Below are 14,425 nucleotides of genomic sequence, written 5' to 3' on the forward strand. Positions count from 1 at the left end.
TTCTTACTCGTGAGCCACAGTTAAATGTAAAAAGACTTGGAGAGCAACACAAGCATCATAAAAGTTCCTGGAGGTGCCAAATAAGGGCTAAGATTGGGTATTAGGTAGCCTCTATGCACACTATCAGCTTACAGGAGGCTTTATTTGGTAGTAAATCTTGTTTTTATTCAACCAATGCTTGCCACCAAGTCAGGAATTCAAAAATAACTACCTGGTTTGGGGCACTGAGAGCAACATCCAAGGGGTCAGTGAGAAACATGTTGCTCTAGAGCCACTGGTTGTGGATCACTGCTATAAAGTAATGGAAACTCACAATATCTAAACATTTTCATGTTTCACAAACATCATAGTGTAATACTACAGGTTCCATACCTGTGTGTATGTTTGTATATGTGTGTATGTGTGTATGTATGTATGTATGTATGTATTTATTTCTGTATTATTTTATTGGTATATAGCAGTCCAGTGAAAATGTTTGAAAGTGCTGCTTGTCTGTGACACTTATCATATCTCCCTCCTTCTACAGGAAGACAAGGATCTTGTTCCTGAGTTTGTCAACTCTGAGGGTTTAACATGTCTAATCAAAGTGGGAGCAGAAGCTGATCAGAACTATCAGAACTACATTCTTCGAGGTTTCTCATTTACCATACAATATTTCTTTGACTACGCCTCATAATGCTTTTGTTATGTTTGCATGTTATGGCAGTGATCAGTTTCCAGTTTTTCTGCTTATTGCACTACGCTTACAGTTTGGGTTGGGAAATGCCACCTGCCGCACACATAAGTATTGTATCAGCTGATGCAGCCTCCTCTGGGAGTAGTATAGGTAAAGCCATAGTAGTTCCAAGCCTGAGTTGCTTCTCATTGTGTTTAAATGCAGCAAGAAAATGTTCTGTCCAAGTTTTAAAGTTAGAAAAGGCTCTAGGCACATTACCAGCAGTAGGAAAGGGTTGCTGGGAAGTTGCTTTGGATTCTTGGTAAAGGGATTCTACTTGATGTTCACTGATGTGACACTGCCCATATATTAGGGATGCATCGCATCTTTCGACAGGATTTGGGTGAATACCTAGTGCTAACTTAAACCAAATCAAACCCTATAATGTCATGTTAGTTTTAAGCCATTTGACTTTGGTTTGCAATTATTTTTAAGCTTATGTAATTTATCTATACAAATAAGGGCTTTGTATGGTATTTAGACAAGTCTTTGGTAAAAGATTCCCTGTTCAATCAAATAGAAAAAATAGACTCAATGTGTACCTCCAGTAAAGTTCTATTGGTGTAAATAATTTAAATGTTCTTGAACTATTTGTGCCTATTTAATTTCAACATTGGTTAATTAGTTGATATAAATTACTTTTTGTGTTTTTCTTCCTGACAAAAGCCCAAAAGCTAATTATGAGTCAAAGGTGGAAGCTTCCCCTGTCATCAAAAGGTATTGTGTTAGAGAGGAAGGAATGAATTTGTGTCTGAAAGTCCTGCATTGTTTTCAGATCCTGCAGTGGGATGATGAAGGGACACTTTGAGAACAGGCTTCAGGCCAGCAAGTGATTTTTTTTTTTGTGACTATTTCATGTTGAAAAATGAATAAACACATGGAATATTAAATGGTCTAAATGGTAATTCTTCTTCATGAAAGGGTAAAAAATTCAGTTCCCCATATTTTGCAAAGTGTTTGATTTCTTATATGATTGAAAATAATCACTAACTGAAGAGGACATATCTGTGCTCATTTTTTGCAAACGGGCCCCTTAGCATCTGGTTGCTATAAGTTGCTGCCCAGGTGAAAATTTCCACAGTGTTGGCAAATGAGTGCAGAATGTGTGCAAGCAGACAAAACCCACAGGATACCCTGGGTGCCAGTGCCCTTAGGCTAATGTCACACATGCCGTTTTCTTCATCAACAACTCTGTGAATAACGCCAACGCAGACTTCAATTCAACTGCATTGTGCTTGTGCATTTTGGTCTGCAAAGGCACACCAGCAGTCTCTGTATGAAAATGACCCTTGTGTTTAGGGACGTGTTGTAAACACCAAGTGTGACATAAGCGTTAAGTTTCTGGCTGGAGCAGGTAAAAGACAGTTGCATATGCTAAAGGTCTGATTTTTTTCCCACAGCCTTGAGCCAGATAATGCTGTTTGTTGATGGCATGAATGGTGTGATCAATCACAACGAGACCATCCAGTGGCTCTACACTCTCTGTGGCAGTCCAGTGAGTTTCCTTCTGTAATCTTAATGAGAAGTTATGTATAATCTGCTCTCAATATTTTGTGTGTAAATACAACAGCAGTATTATGGCAAAAACACAGAGCTACTTAGTAGTAGCTACTTGTCACTGCTAATAAATGACAGAAAATACCATGCCATAGACAATACTGAGAATGGTTTCTGCTAAAACACACTTAGAGACAATTATCAGTAAATGATCAGCATTGTCTGTTTTTATAGCCATGACAAGTAGCTGCTACTAGCAGATCCATCTGTCTTCACCTTTAGGGCTCTGGCACATGGGGAGATTAGTCGCCCACGACAAATCTCCGTTGTCACGGTCGGCTAATCTCCCCAAAATGCCATCACACCAGCGAAAATGTAAATCGCCGGTGGGATGGCATGCCCGGCGCCATTACTCTCTATCTAGTAGGCTACATTGATCAGCACATTGATGCAGTCCTCTCCCACTTGGTCATCGCAGGCCGCCATTGTGATCTGACCAGACTGGATTAAAATCCACTTATTTGGCAGCCTTGCCAAATGAGTGAACCTTCAAATGTATTCCCAGTGTAATGTGAATAGTTGTCCCTTCTTGTGTGCTCCTAATATCCTCCTTTTGTTGTATACCTTAGGTAGCTCCCGACCCATATTTATTTACTTACTGAACCTTTGGCTCTGTATTCATTCATTTTGGTAACACAACTTATGTGGCTAAAGTACTGTTAAAAGTTACTATTATTGCTGTTATAAGTTAAGAATGCTTATCATTTTTTAACAAATTCCTTCAATTGGTTTTTTACAGTACCGACTTGTGGTAAAGACTGCTTTAAAGCTTCTGATAGTCTTTGTTGAATATGCGGAGGTGAATGCTCCTCTTCTTATTAAAGCAGTAAATACTGTAGATAACCGCCGGGGTAAGTAGTTGTTTGCATTTTACAATTTGGGTGTCTCAAGCTGATTTTTCTCAGAACCGGTTTAATAAAAAAAACATGTCAACTGTGTTTTTGTTCAGACTTTACATTCATTGTCTTCTAGGTTGTGTTTGTTTTCCTTTTGATTCACCCAAAATGAACACAAATATGAGGGAGTAACGTATTATACATGGCTGGTCTGAACATACAATAAGTACTTCTCTGTGTATACATGCTAATCCCTTGGTCCTATAGTAAGTTATGCTGTATTTTTACTGTTAGACAATTCATTATCCGTATGTCAATATCAGTCATAATCCATATGTTCTAAATAAAAGAAATTAGTAAAGGTTTAGATTACCTAGTAAGCATAGTCCATACCATACCATTTTCAACCACTGTAAAGCATGTGTAATGCTAAAGAGATGCACTTCATAAAATGGTGGCAAAAAATCCTTTATAATGTAAATCACAGTACTTGTGCACATATAAGCATCCTTTTGTAATCACATATGCTAAAAGGAATCAGGCCTAGCTGGGACCTGTTATCCAGAATATTCAGGACCTGGGTTTTTCTGGATAAGGGGTCTTTTCATAATTTGAATCTATTTAATTACATTGCTACATTTTAAGTCTACTAAAAATCACTCAAATGTTAGTTGAACCCAATAGGATTGTTTTGAATCCAGTTAGGAGTAAGTATATATTAGTTGGGATCAAGTACAATGTTCTGTTTTATTATTACAGAGAAAAAGGGAATAATTTTAAAACATTTTAATTATTTGATTAAAATGGAGTCAATGGGAGATTTTACTGTAATTTGGAGCTCTCAGGATCATGAGTAACTGTATAATGGATCCCACACCTGTGTAAGATTTTCCTAAACCTAGCACCATCCTCATCCTACTCCTGCACCCCGTTAGCACACATTCAGTATAGTCCCTGTTAATGGCTTTTTGAATAAAAAATATATATTTTACCTTACCATTTACTTAATATTAGGGGTTTCTTATTTTTTTGGAAGATAATTTAATTAACAGTTAAAACCAGGGTAGTCCCTGTTTGCTAAATTCACATAGCAAAAGCACTTTGCACATATAGTATGTTATAACCCCTGATAACAGTTAACACTGCCTCAGTTACAAGAAGCGTTGGCAGTAACTATTGCACCACATTATTAATACTTTCAAGTATCAAATTATGTTAAAAAAGTAACTTCAATTCTTTGATCATGTTTTTAAGTAGGGCCCTTTTTGGAAAATATTAATTAGCAATACTTATAATCTATTTATTACGGTGCCTACTGAAAACTATCCAAAGTGCCCATAAATGCTTTACTGGGAAGAGAAATTCACAGCCACTCTACCCTATGAAGAGTGGCAAGAGATTGTATGTGTCTTTGTTAGGCCCATCAACACGCATTGCATATTTGGTGAGGAAATTGAACTCAAGACTTTTATGTCATGTAATGCATTGAATTTTGTAATATATGACTCATTCCATTATGTGTAAAAAATAAATAAAACATAACTCGGACCGATTCGGCAGCTAATCGGCCCGTGTACATACACTCCTGACGGGCCTACCCGACCAATATCTGGCTTCAAATCGGGCAGATCTCGATCAGGCGGGTTAGAAAATCTAGTCGGTTCAAAGAGCCGATGCGGTCGCCAGACCAACTTTTCCTATACCTGCTGTTATAATTCGATCATTTGGCCCCAGGGCCAAACGATCGGCTTACCCTGGATTCTCCCGATATCGCCCACCCGTGGGGGATATCGGGAGAAGATCCGCTCGCTTGGCGACATTGCCAAACGACCGGATCTTATGGTGTATGGGGACCTTAAAGGTCCCCATACAAGGGCCGATTGTAGCTGCCGATATCGGTTGCTTGGACCGATTTGGCAGCTTATAGGCCCTTGTAGGGGCAGAAACGAGGGGCCTGGCCGACCGATATCTGGCCTGAAATTGGGCAGATATCGACCGGCCAGGTTAGAAAATTCAGTTGGATCGGGGGCCGCATCGGCTCGTTGATGCGGTCCCCGAACCGACTGCCCCATTGCCTCCGAAAGAAATTGATTGTTTGGCCCCAGGGCCAAATGAATGAATTCGCCTACATGTTACCTGATATCGCCCACCCGTAGGTGGGGATATCGGGTGAAGATCCACTCGCTTGGCGACATCGCCAAGCGAGCGGATCTGCCCGTGTATGGGCAGCTTTAGATGACCAATGCATACACCTTGCTGTACTTGGGATATCAAAAACCATAAGTCAGGTCTCAGGGTGGGATCCTTTTCTCTGGGGTCATTCATTTAAAATGCATTGCCTTCCAGCAGTAAATGTTAATTCAATTTCAAATGTGTTGTAATTTGTAGTTATACACCTAAGTCATTTTTCATGTTCAGCCTGCAGTCCATGGTCAAATTTAATAGATATCCTAGAAGAAAAGAACGGAGCTGACTCAGAGCTGCTAGTTTTCACAATGACTCTCATTAACAAGGTAAGTAAGCACATATTATATCCAGTTGTTGGTTAGTTGTTTTATAAGTGTGATATTTTTGTTTACTATGACACTTAGTGACACATAAGGATATGGGCAACATCCTAGGGAAATATCGCATTCAGTAATTTTGAGATTTTACCTCAAGCAAGAATTATCTCCTCTCAGATTAGTAGCCCTGTGGACTGGGGACAAAATGCTTATAATGAACACAGAATGACTTGTGTGAGTGCACATGAAGAATGCTGAATTGAACGGGATAGATTTTAAGCATTTTGTACCTGTGTTGCCTATGCTTAAATAAATAGCAAACTCAAAGAAAGTATATGTAGAAAAATATAAATTAATTACAATATTTTAAAACTTTTTAACCCATGTATTTATCCAAAACTGAATTTGGCCCCATGTATCTTATACATACAACCATTTTGTCAGATATCATGCTACATCAGCCACTGTTTGGCCATGTAATAAGTTTCTCTAATAAGGAGATGAATGGAGTTCTTTAATTACTCTGGGTGATGAGATGACAAATATATCTATGCTTTAGCCACATGAGAAGCAAGGAAGCAAACACAGGGTTTTGTTGAGAGGGTTAACCCCCTTCTCACATAGAGAGGATCAGAGTAATTTCTTACATAACTGTTCGGGGTTCTGAACTTTATATGGCATGCCATAATTTTTAAAACAGATAGAAATAAAAGATCAAGGTTACAGAGAACATCATGCTACATTAGAAATGAAAATGAGCATGTCTGCATAAATTATTCTGATGTAGACCTACACGAACTTTAAAACATCTTGCAGTGATTATACTGACCAGATGTTTTTCCAAACATTTGCTAAAGTAGAGATGAAACCTCCTTGCCTGCCTAGTGGCCTATCTGCTGTTATAATTGGTGTGGAAGGAGAGACCTTTGAATATATTGCTTACTTTCCTTTCCTTTTGTCTCCATGTCTTCAGCCTTGTGACATCATCTATGGGTCACCAGACAAATATTACCAAAAATGTAATCAACTGTCTCCATGATTATATAAATATTTGGGAAATAATTTTAGCCCGAGAAACTTGTCACCTGATATATTACTGATGCAGATATAAATAGAATTGGCAGCTGCTTAGTTTTGTTGGCATTGACACTACTAAAAATCTGATCATTGCTAGTATTCACATTGAAAAATGGGGTGGTAAGCTGTACAACAGAACATGATGGGATTCATTTTAGTTTACATGTAGGGTTGTGTTTCTAACATTCAAGAGTTATAACAATAAATTAGTTATTAAAAAGACTGACAGGCACTGAAAAAAACAGTGAACTACATTTCATTGCCTTACTTATTTTGGTTTTAGGAAAGGCCTTATTCTGGGTGTAAAAGTTTTGGTTGGACACTGTTGTTGCTTTGGTGGGCACCTGCTTATTGTTATAGCCGTCCGTATATTGTCCGTTAGTCAGCTCTAGCTGATTATATTACATTCTTACGAACTTGCATGACTATTTGTTTGGCTTTCTATAGACTCTTTCAGCACTTCCTGACCAGGACTCATTTTATGATGTTACTGATTGTCTGGAGCAGCAGGGGATGGAAAAAATCATTCAGCGTCACATGAACAACAAAGCAACTGACCCAGACCTGAAACGAAAACTTGTACTGTATGAGGTAACTGCTTTCTCATAAAACACTTAATATTTCACATTGCACATATACTTTGGGCAGAACTCTAATACCTTAAATATTTAATGTTCTCATACTGTCTGAAAACAATAGTTTAATGGAGAGGGAAATGCTGGGGATGCCAAAGGTTAGGCACCCCCAGTGATTGTAATCACCTTCCTGGTACCCTGGGCTGGTGCTCCTGTTAGCAGAAAACTGCACCAGCCTGGGATACTGGCGGGCAAGCATGTGTCATAGAGTGAAGCTGGGATTTTTGAAGAAAGAGGAAGAGGGTCACTTGCACCCAAGTACCCCTTTGGTTTTCTAACTGTTGAAATCTAATTGCTGATTGGTTGCCCCGCGCAACATCACTAGTAATGCTTCACTCCACTTTTTACACAGCATGATAAATATACCCTTTAGCCTAAAGATGTGTCAAAAGGTGCCCCACCAACACCTTCCAACACCTTCCTTACCATGCACAACATCCAGCACCGGCACAGTCAAGCCCCAGCACTAGGCCTTTCAATCTTTTGTATCCCCGCGCTATTGTTTGTAAGCTTTACACTGCACATTTAAGCACCAGAATATGATGTTTCTGAGGATATTTAGAAAGCGGTGCATTGTAAAACTATAGGTTATATAATAATATTTGATTTGTCAAACACTACATGCTTCAGCCTTAAAAAATTATTTATAGTTTGAGGCATGCAAAGGTATTCCCTTTACACTGTGTGGGATAAATATTGATTTAGCAAGAGATTTAATATACATACTTGGCATATCTCTAATGTCCCATTGGAGTGGATTTTGAGCCTAACATATGGCTCCTCTGGCTTACAGTAAAACCTGCAGTATATTTTCTGGCACACATAACCCTTCATCTGTAAACTTCTCTGTCTTGTTTGTTTAAGGCTTACAACGCTTTCAGACATGATTGTATGAAGATGAAATGTCACTTACACAGCTTAGTGTTAAACTTCCTCCCTGCATGAGATTCTAAGTACAGCAAAGTAAAGTAGAAGTATATAAAAGTGGTGAATTTACATGCAGCCTTAAGTTTTTAGTATTATAGGGACATCTGTAATACACCTGTGGGAAACATGTCTTAAATAACTACAGTTTGTTTTTAAAATACCTTTTCATATAAGTGTACATTTCTACAGTTTTTGCATAGATGCAGTCATGCAGAGTAGGAATTTTCTGTGCATACTGCAAACTATGCTCTCATAATTGTCTGTCTTGGCCAGCTATGGAGGTTTAATAAAATGAGCAGTACATTGCTCAATGGTAGTAAAATATATAGCCTAAAGACATTGGCTGTTGTCTCACCTCTTTGGATCATCATATGTCTGCTAGCCTAGTATGGACCTTAAATAATTGTGTCCCCAAACTATATGTGATCAGGGATAGCTGGCGATATATTGGTTGAGCTATACAATCGTTTGAGTTTCTCACCTGATAACCTGGGAACCCATGCTGACCCAAAAGCTAAATACTCAACCCAATAGATCAACCCAATTAGGCTTCCTTACTTAGGCGATCAAATAGGTTAAAGGAAAAATATACCTCCTTTTTTTGGAATGAGCTAAATCAGTTAGACTTAAAAAGGTGTATAAACACTATTTTTACACAGACATACCTAATTCATTAGATTATAAGTGTTTCTGTGCTTGCAGGAACTATCTCTGCATTCCCTTTAGGGCTCTGGCACACGGGGGAGATTAGTCGCCCGCGATAAAACTCCCTGTTCGCGGGCGACTAATCTCCCCGAGTTGCCTACCCCTGCCATCCCACCGGCGAACATGTAAGTCGCCGGTGGGATGGCAGACGCGGCGGGGCGATTTCCGAAATCGCGCCGCCGCGTCTGCCATCCCGCCGGCGACTTACATGTTCGCCGGTGGGATGGCAGAGGTAGGCAACTCGGGGAGATTAGTCGCCCGCGAACAGGGAGTTAATCGCGGGCGACTAATCTCCCCCGTGTGCCAGAGCCCTTAGGCTTACTGAGTAGTCCAACTGCTCCCATACTCCCATATTTCCTTTTGTGAAATGATAGATTCTGGTACTTAAATCAATCTTCTTTTCAGAGTATATGCATCACCCACTGTGGAAGTATAAGAATCCATCACTATATAATGGAACAAGGGGAGGGAGAGGTTGGATATATTTGACTGTGAGCCTATGGGAATGGTGAGATGTTTACTGCAAGCAATCACAAACAGCTATCATAGTTTCCTTTCAATTTAAGGAATCAGATATGTCTGCTTATTCAAGTTTAGACAGTGGTTTTGCACATTTTGTTCATAAGCTTAACTAAATGAGCTCATGCCAAAGGTGGTGGATATATTTTAAATATATACTTGCTTGGCAAACTGGTCAACAAAGGTTAGGGTAGTATTTTATGCATATGCAGATCATACAGTTTGGTTAGGTTGTGTGCACGGATACCTCATCAGTGTTTCCAAAACTGTAAACTAGGACACTTCACTATTCTGAATTAGTTGTGTACTAAAATGCCTGGACCTTTCAACACTAATTTACAGTAATCACCAAAATGTTTTTGTTCCACTAACTGTCTTCTTTTAATTTGAATAACCAGAGTGCATTAAAACAGGAAGATGAGGGTGGTGAGGAAGCATCTAACACTGCCCGTAAAGAGCGTAGACGAAACTCATTGGGTGTTGAAGAGGTACGACGCTCTAGGCGCTCGCTTGGGAACAGTGCGGAAGTTTGGGCAAAAATCAACTCCACTTCTTCAGTGACAAAACCCCAGGATGAAAACATTGCTGCCCCAACCCCTGTTATCAAAGAGTCCAGTCTTCAAGTCCCTAAGTTCAGCATTGTGCCACCATCACCACCAAACCAGCTTGCCAAAGAAGAGCCATCAGCTTCTCCAGTGTGCAAGGATTCATATACAAAAGCAGATTCTTATGCTCCAAATGAGAATAGTATTGAGCTGTAAGTGCAATGCTAGCAGAGCAATGCTACTTTTGTTACTTTTGGTAGCTTTCTTAGCACATTCAATTGCATGGTATTCAGTACCTAACACAGTACTTTGCACCCAGATTTTTAAAGGGGTTGTTCACCTTTGAGTTAACTTTTAGTATGATATGGACAGTAATATTCTTAGACAAATTGCGATTGGTCTTCATTTTTTATTATTTGCATATACTTAACTATTTACGTTTTAGCAGCTCTCTAGCTTGAAATTTCAGCCATAAATATGGTTGTTAGGATCCAAATTACTTTAGCAACCAGGGTGTGGTTTGAATGAAAGACTAAAATATGAACAGGAAAGGACCTAGTGGAAGTAATATGCAGTAAAAATAAATATTTAATTGTAGCCTCACAGAACAATTGTTTTTGCTGTGGGGGTCAGCCCCCTTTTTAAACTGCAAAGAGTTAGAAAAAGAAGGCAAATAAAAAAAACAAACTATTGAAGACTACTAGAATGGTTACTTAGAATTGAAAAATTCTAAGAAAAATTAACTTAAATGTGAACCACCTCTTTAAACCAAATTTACCTCGAGGAAAATTATACATTTGTTATGTAAGCGTTAAAAGAATATAGAATACACTGCAAAAATGTTATGGTAGAATGTTGCGGCCTATACAGATAACCTCAGAAAATAAAATACATAAATGCTAAATGATCAGGCCTACTTAGCAAGCACTATAAAAAAAAACACTTTAATATGTATAGCCCAGATAAGCAATTTGACACAGTCTCACTACAATTTGTAGAATTAGTATAAGAATTTTTATATCTACACATACATTTATTTATTCTACTACCACTCCAAATGCTTTTATTTTTGTTCATTTATTATTGCCATTTATTTCTATTTAGTAGATCATTAGCCTGTTAATCTGTTTCTGAAATCCAGGTATGATTAAGGGTAATATTGTGGCTGTAATGTCAATGGATAAACTGAGACTTATTTTGAGGAAAGGCCAGATCCACAGGCATTGGTCCTAGCAGTATCTTATTTTTCTGGTATTTAAGATTTTTTTGCTGATTAAATATAAATACCCCAAGTGCCACAGAGCAGTGACAGTAGGTGCAATCATTCTACACTGAAATCTATAATGTTTCCAAAATGTTAGTGATATTAAACCTACTTTAGGTATGGGATCTCTTATCTAGAAACCTGAAATCCAGAATTCTGAATTTGTTCATCTTAAATAGACTCAATTTTAAGCAAATAAATCAAAGTTTTAACAATGATTTCCTTTTTTTTTCCTCTGTAATAATACAACAGTACCTTGTACTTGATACCAACTAAGATTTAATGAATCCTTACTGGAGGTAAAACAATCTTGTTGGGTTAATGTTTAAATTATGTTTTAAGAAGGCTTAAGGTATGGAGATCCACATTATGGAAAACCCCAGGTCCCAAGCATTCTGGATAACCGGTCCCATACAATGTTCTGTTTGTGGAATGCAAACATTCTTCCATAGCTGAATAGATTTATGCTGCAGCTGTTAGAGCTAGAAATGTATTATTCATACTATTTCTTATTGATTTACAGATCTGCTGTTGAAAATGTCAGCACCTCCACGTTATCCCTTTCAAATCCCATCCCAGAGTTGGATAAATTGGCTAACATTGGTGACAGGAGTATATTTAAGTAAGTTTAGTATAAGCTTCTTGATGTTTTATGTTTAACAGAATCAGCCAATTGATGCCTGCTGTTTAAATACTTCACGGGTGAAATCCAGCGTTTTAAGCTGCTAGCTAGGTGATGTTCATAAATATGGGCTTGTTCCTATATACACGTAATACTGCTTCCTTAAATCTCTGGCACCACTTGCTCTGGAATCTCTTTATCACAGAGACAGAAAGCTTGTGCCTCTGTATCTGTGACATTAGACTATAGCATCACTGACACTTCACTTATATTTTTATGGTTAGTACTTCCTTAACTCCAGCAGTGGGAGGGTTAGATGTGATCATGTTGGCAGCCTAGCCTATGCCTAGCTAACTGCAGTTATTTCATTTAACAACTAACTACAATACAGCTGTCCCTCTTATGAGTGGTCAGAGAAGGGGGATGGGAGGAGAAAGGAAAGGCCTTTGTCGTTCGGGGGTTACCATGGTAATGTCTGAGTTTTGGTTTCCCATGCTTTAACTCTGGGAATAAAAGCATTCAAGGGAAAGAGATTTCTAATCAGACATGTCTCCAGTTATGACGGTGAGTGCTACCTTAAACATATATATATAATATTTGGGCTGCAAATTTGAATCTTGCTTGCTTGATGTACATCTCCAACATTAGGAGGTATGAGAAAAACAATTGTTCTTTAAAGAAACAAATAATTTCTTGCCTTGCTTCTTTTGTGAATTTTTAAGTTTGTCTAATTTTATAAAAAAAAAAAAAAATGGGATAAAACTTTTTCACAGCTATAGGAATATAAGTAAGGTTTTTTCCTGCAGTCACAGTGACCGACATTAATTATTTTATCATAAACATTATCTCAGTCCTGCAGATTTGCCTGAGATAATATGCAGTAAGTAAACGGTTGCTTTCTCATACTAGAATTATATTATTTGAGTGTTTCCGTCATCAGTTGTTTTTGAATAATGAACCTACAATATAATGCTGAGTTCAGCCGGTTACTTTTTAATAAATCGTTATTTCAAAGCTATCTTCACTCTAGACCAATGTTTGTTTTCTGGAAGTTCTTCATTTGACAAATGCGCACATAGTGGAGGTCCACTGGCGAACAGGAATCCTCTGGTGCTGTATTTAATGGGTGGAATGTGCAAAATTGCCAGTATAATCCTCCTGTTAACACCTATCTAAGTAATGGTTATTAGAAATATGGCTTTGCACATTGTGCATTGGCTGTACATTTGATCAAAGTCCTGTGACTTGTGTTGCTCAAGTGCTTTAAAGTGAAAGTAACACCAAAAAAATAAGTGTTTTTAAAGCAATTAAAGTACAATTTACTACTGCCCTGCATTGGTAAGGGCAAAGCCAGACCCGGCATAAAGTTCTCTACAAAATGCAGGCGGAGAGAAGTGGATCTGCTCATCAGCAGCTCTGTGTAGCTGCACTGAGAAGACACAGCTTTGGCCTGAGTGTAGGTACATGGAGCGAAGATCGGGCCAAAAAGAGGAAAAGCTGGCTGTGTGTCTGTCAGTGTAGCTGCATGGAGCTGCAAATGAGAACTGTTCCACTTTAAAACGCAGGCAGAGAGAAGTAGACCATATGTCAGATCTGACTTTGCCCTAAAAGTGTTTGCTTCAAAAAGACTTCTGTAGCTGATAAAAATAAGCTGCTGTGTAGCCATGGAAGGAGCATTTCAAGCTGGAAAAAAGGAGTTAAAGGATCCATAGCAGATAAAAGATAATCTCTGTAAAACATTGTGGTATTCTACAGAGATTTTCTGTTTTCTGTTGTGTAACTTGTGCTATTTAGCCCTATTTCATTTTGAATAGCTACCCACATGAATATACAGCAGCTTTATTTATATAAACTAGTGTATAAAATAGTACTGTTACTAAAGCAAATACGCAACTTTTACCAGTTCAGGGCAAAAGTACATAATTGCTAAGTATATAAAAATATACTTTACCTATATAGTCTTACTGTTCCTTTAAAGCATGTTCAAGCATTCTTATCAAGTTTCAGACAAGGCATAAACATACTATGTAACCTGTTGCTTCCACTTTAACTACTTAATGTAAATAAAGCGTAAATGACAATTAGTCCATTTTATTTTTACCCCAAATGTATTTACTATGCAAATTAATTCACCGTGAACTATGTTATGATAATTAAGTACAGAAAATCTTTTAAACTCAGTTTTAGGGGTTTAAAAATTAATTGTCCTTATTTCCAGTCTGGTTTAGCGGCATGTTGTGGTTTGCCTGGGGAAGCTTTCAAGTTGAGCATTATACCCTTTGTTCAAAACGGAGACCTTATTAAGCTCTTCTTTTCTAAGCTTAGTCATGACCCTTAGTTTCATAGAGTATTTTTCAATCTCATGAAGAAATATTGACAGACAGATTGTCTGACACATCCATTGCCATACTAAGCAATTTGTGTTTTTAGAATTGTCATAGTCTCAGCAAACAGTTCTGTGATGTGTTAAGGAAACTAAAATATTCTGTTGCAATAAAGTATAACGTCTCTTATAACGC

The 14,425-nt window shown here is 38.0% G+C and overlaps 1 protein-coding gene across 4 annotated transcripts in view; it reads left to right on the forward strand.

Annotated features, from left to right (window-relative positions):
* Nucleotides 1–14,425, forward strand: part of fhod1 (formin homology 2 domain containing 1) — an 88,269-nt gene that overhangs the window by 34,910 nt on the left and 38,934 nt on the right. For 3 of the 4 annotated variants that reach the window (XM_031899812.1, XM_031899811.1, NM_001374658.1), the window contains 7 exon segments: nucleotides 527–632; nucleotides 2,116–2,210; nucleotides 3,012–3,123; nucleotides 5,527–5,621; nucleotides 7,137–7,280; nucleotides 9,874–10,232; nucleotides 11,808–11,906. In XM_031899812.1, the coding sequence (XP_031755672.1) occupies nucleotides 527–632; nucleotides 2,116–2,210; nucleotides 3,012–3,123; nucleotides 5,527–5,621; nucleotides 7,137–7,280; nucleotides 9,874–10,232; nucleotides 11,808–11,906 (1,010 nt within the window). 4 annotated transcript variants of the gene reach the window in all.

The sequence above is a fragment of the Xenopus tropicalis genome, chromosome 4, assembly GCF_000004195.4.
Source record: "Xenopus tropicalis strain Nigerian chromosome 4, UCB_Xtro_10.0, whole genome shotgun sequence".
Classification (NCBI taxonomy): Eukaryota; Metazoa; Chordata; class Amphibia; order Anura; family Pipidae; genus Xenopus; species Xenopus tropicalis.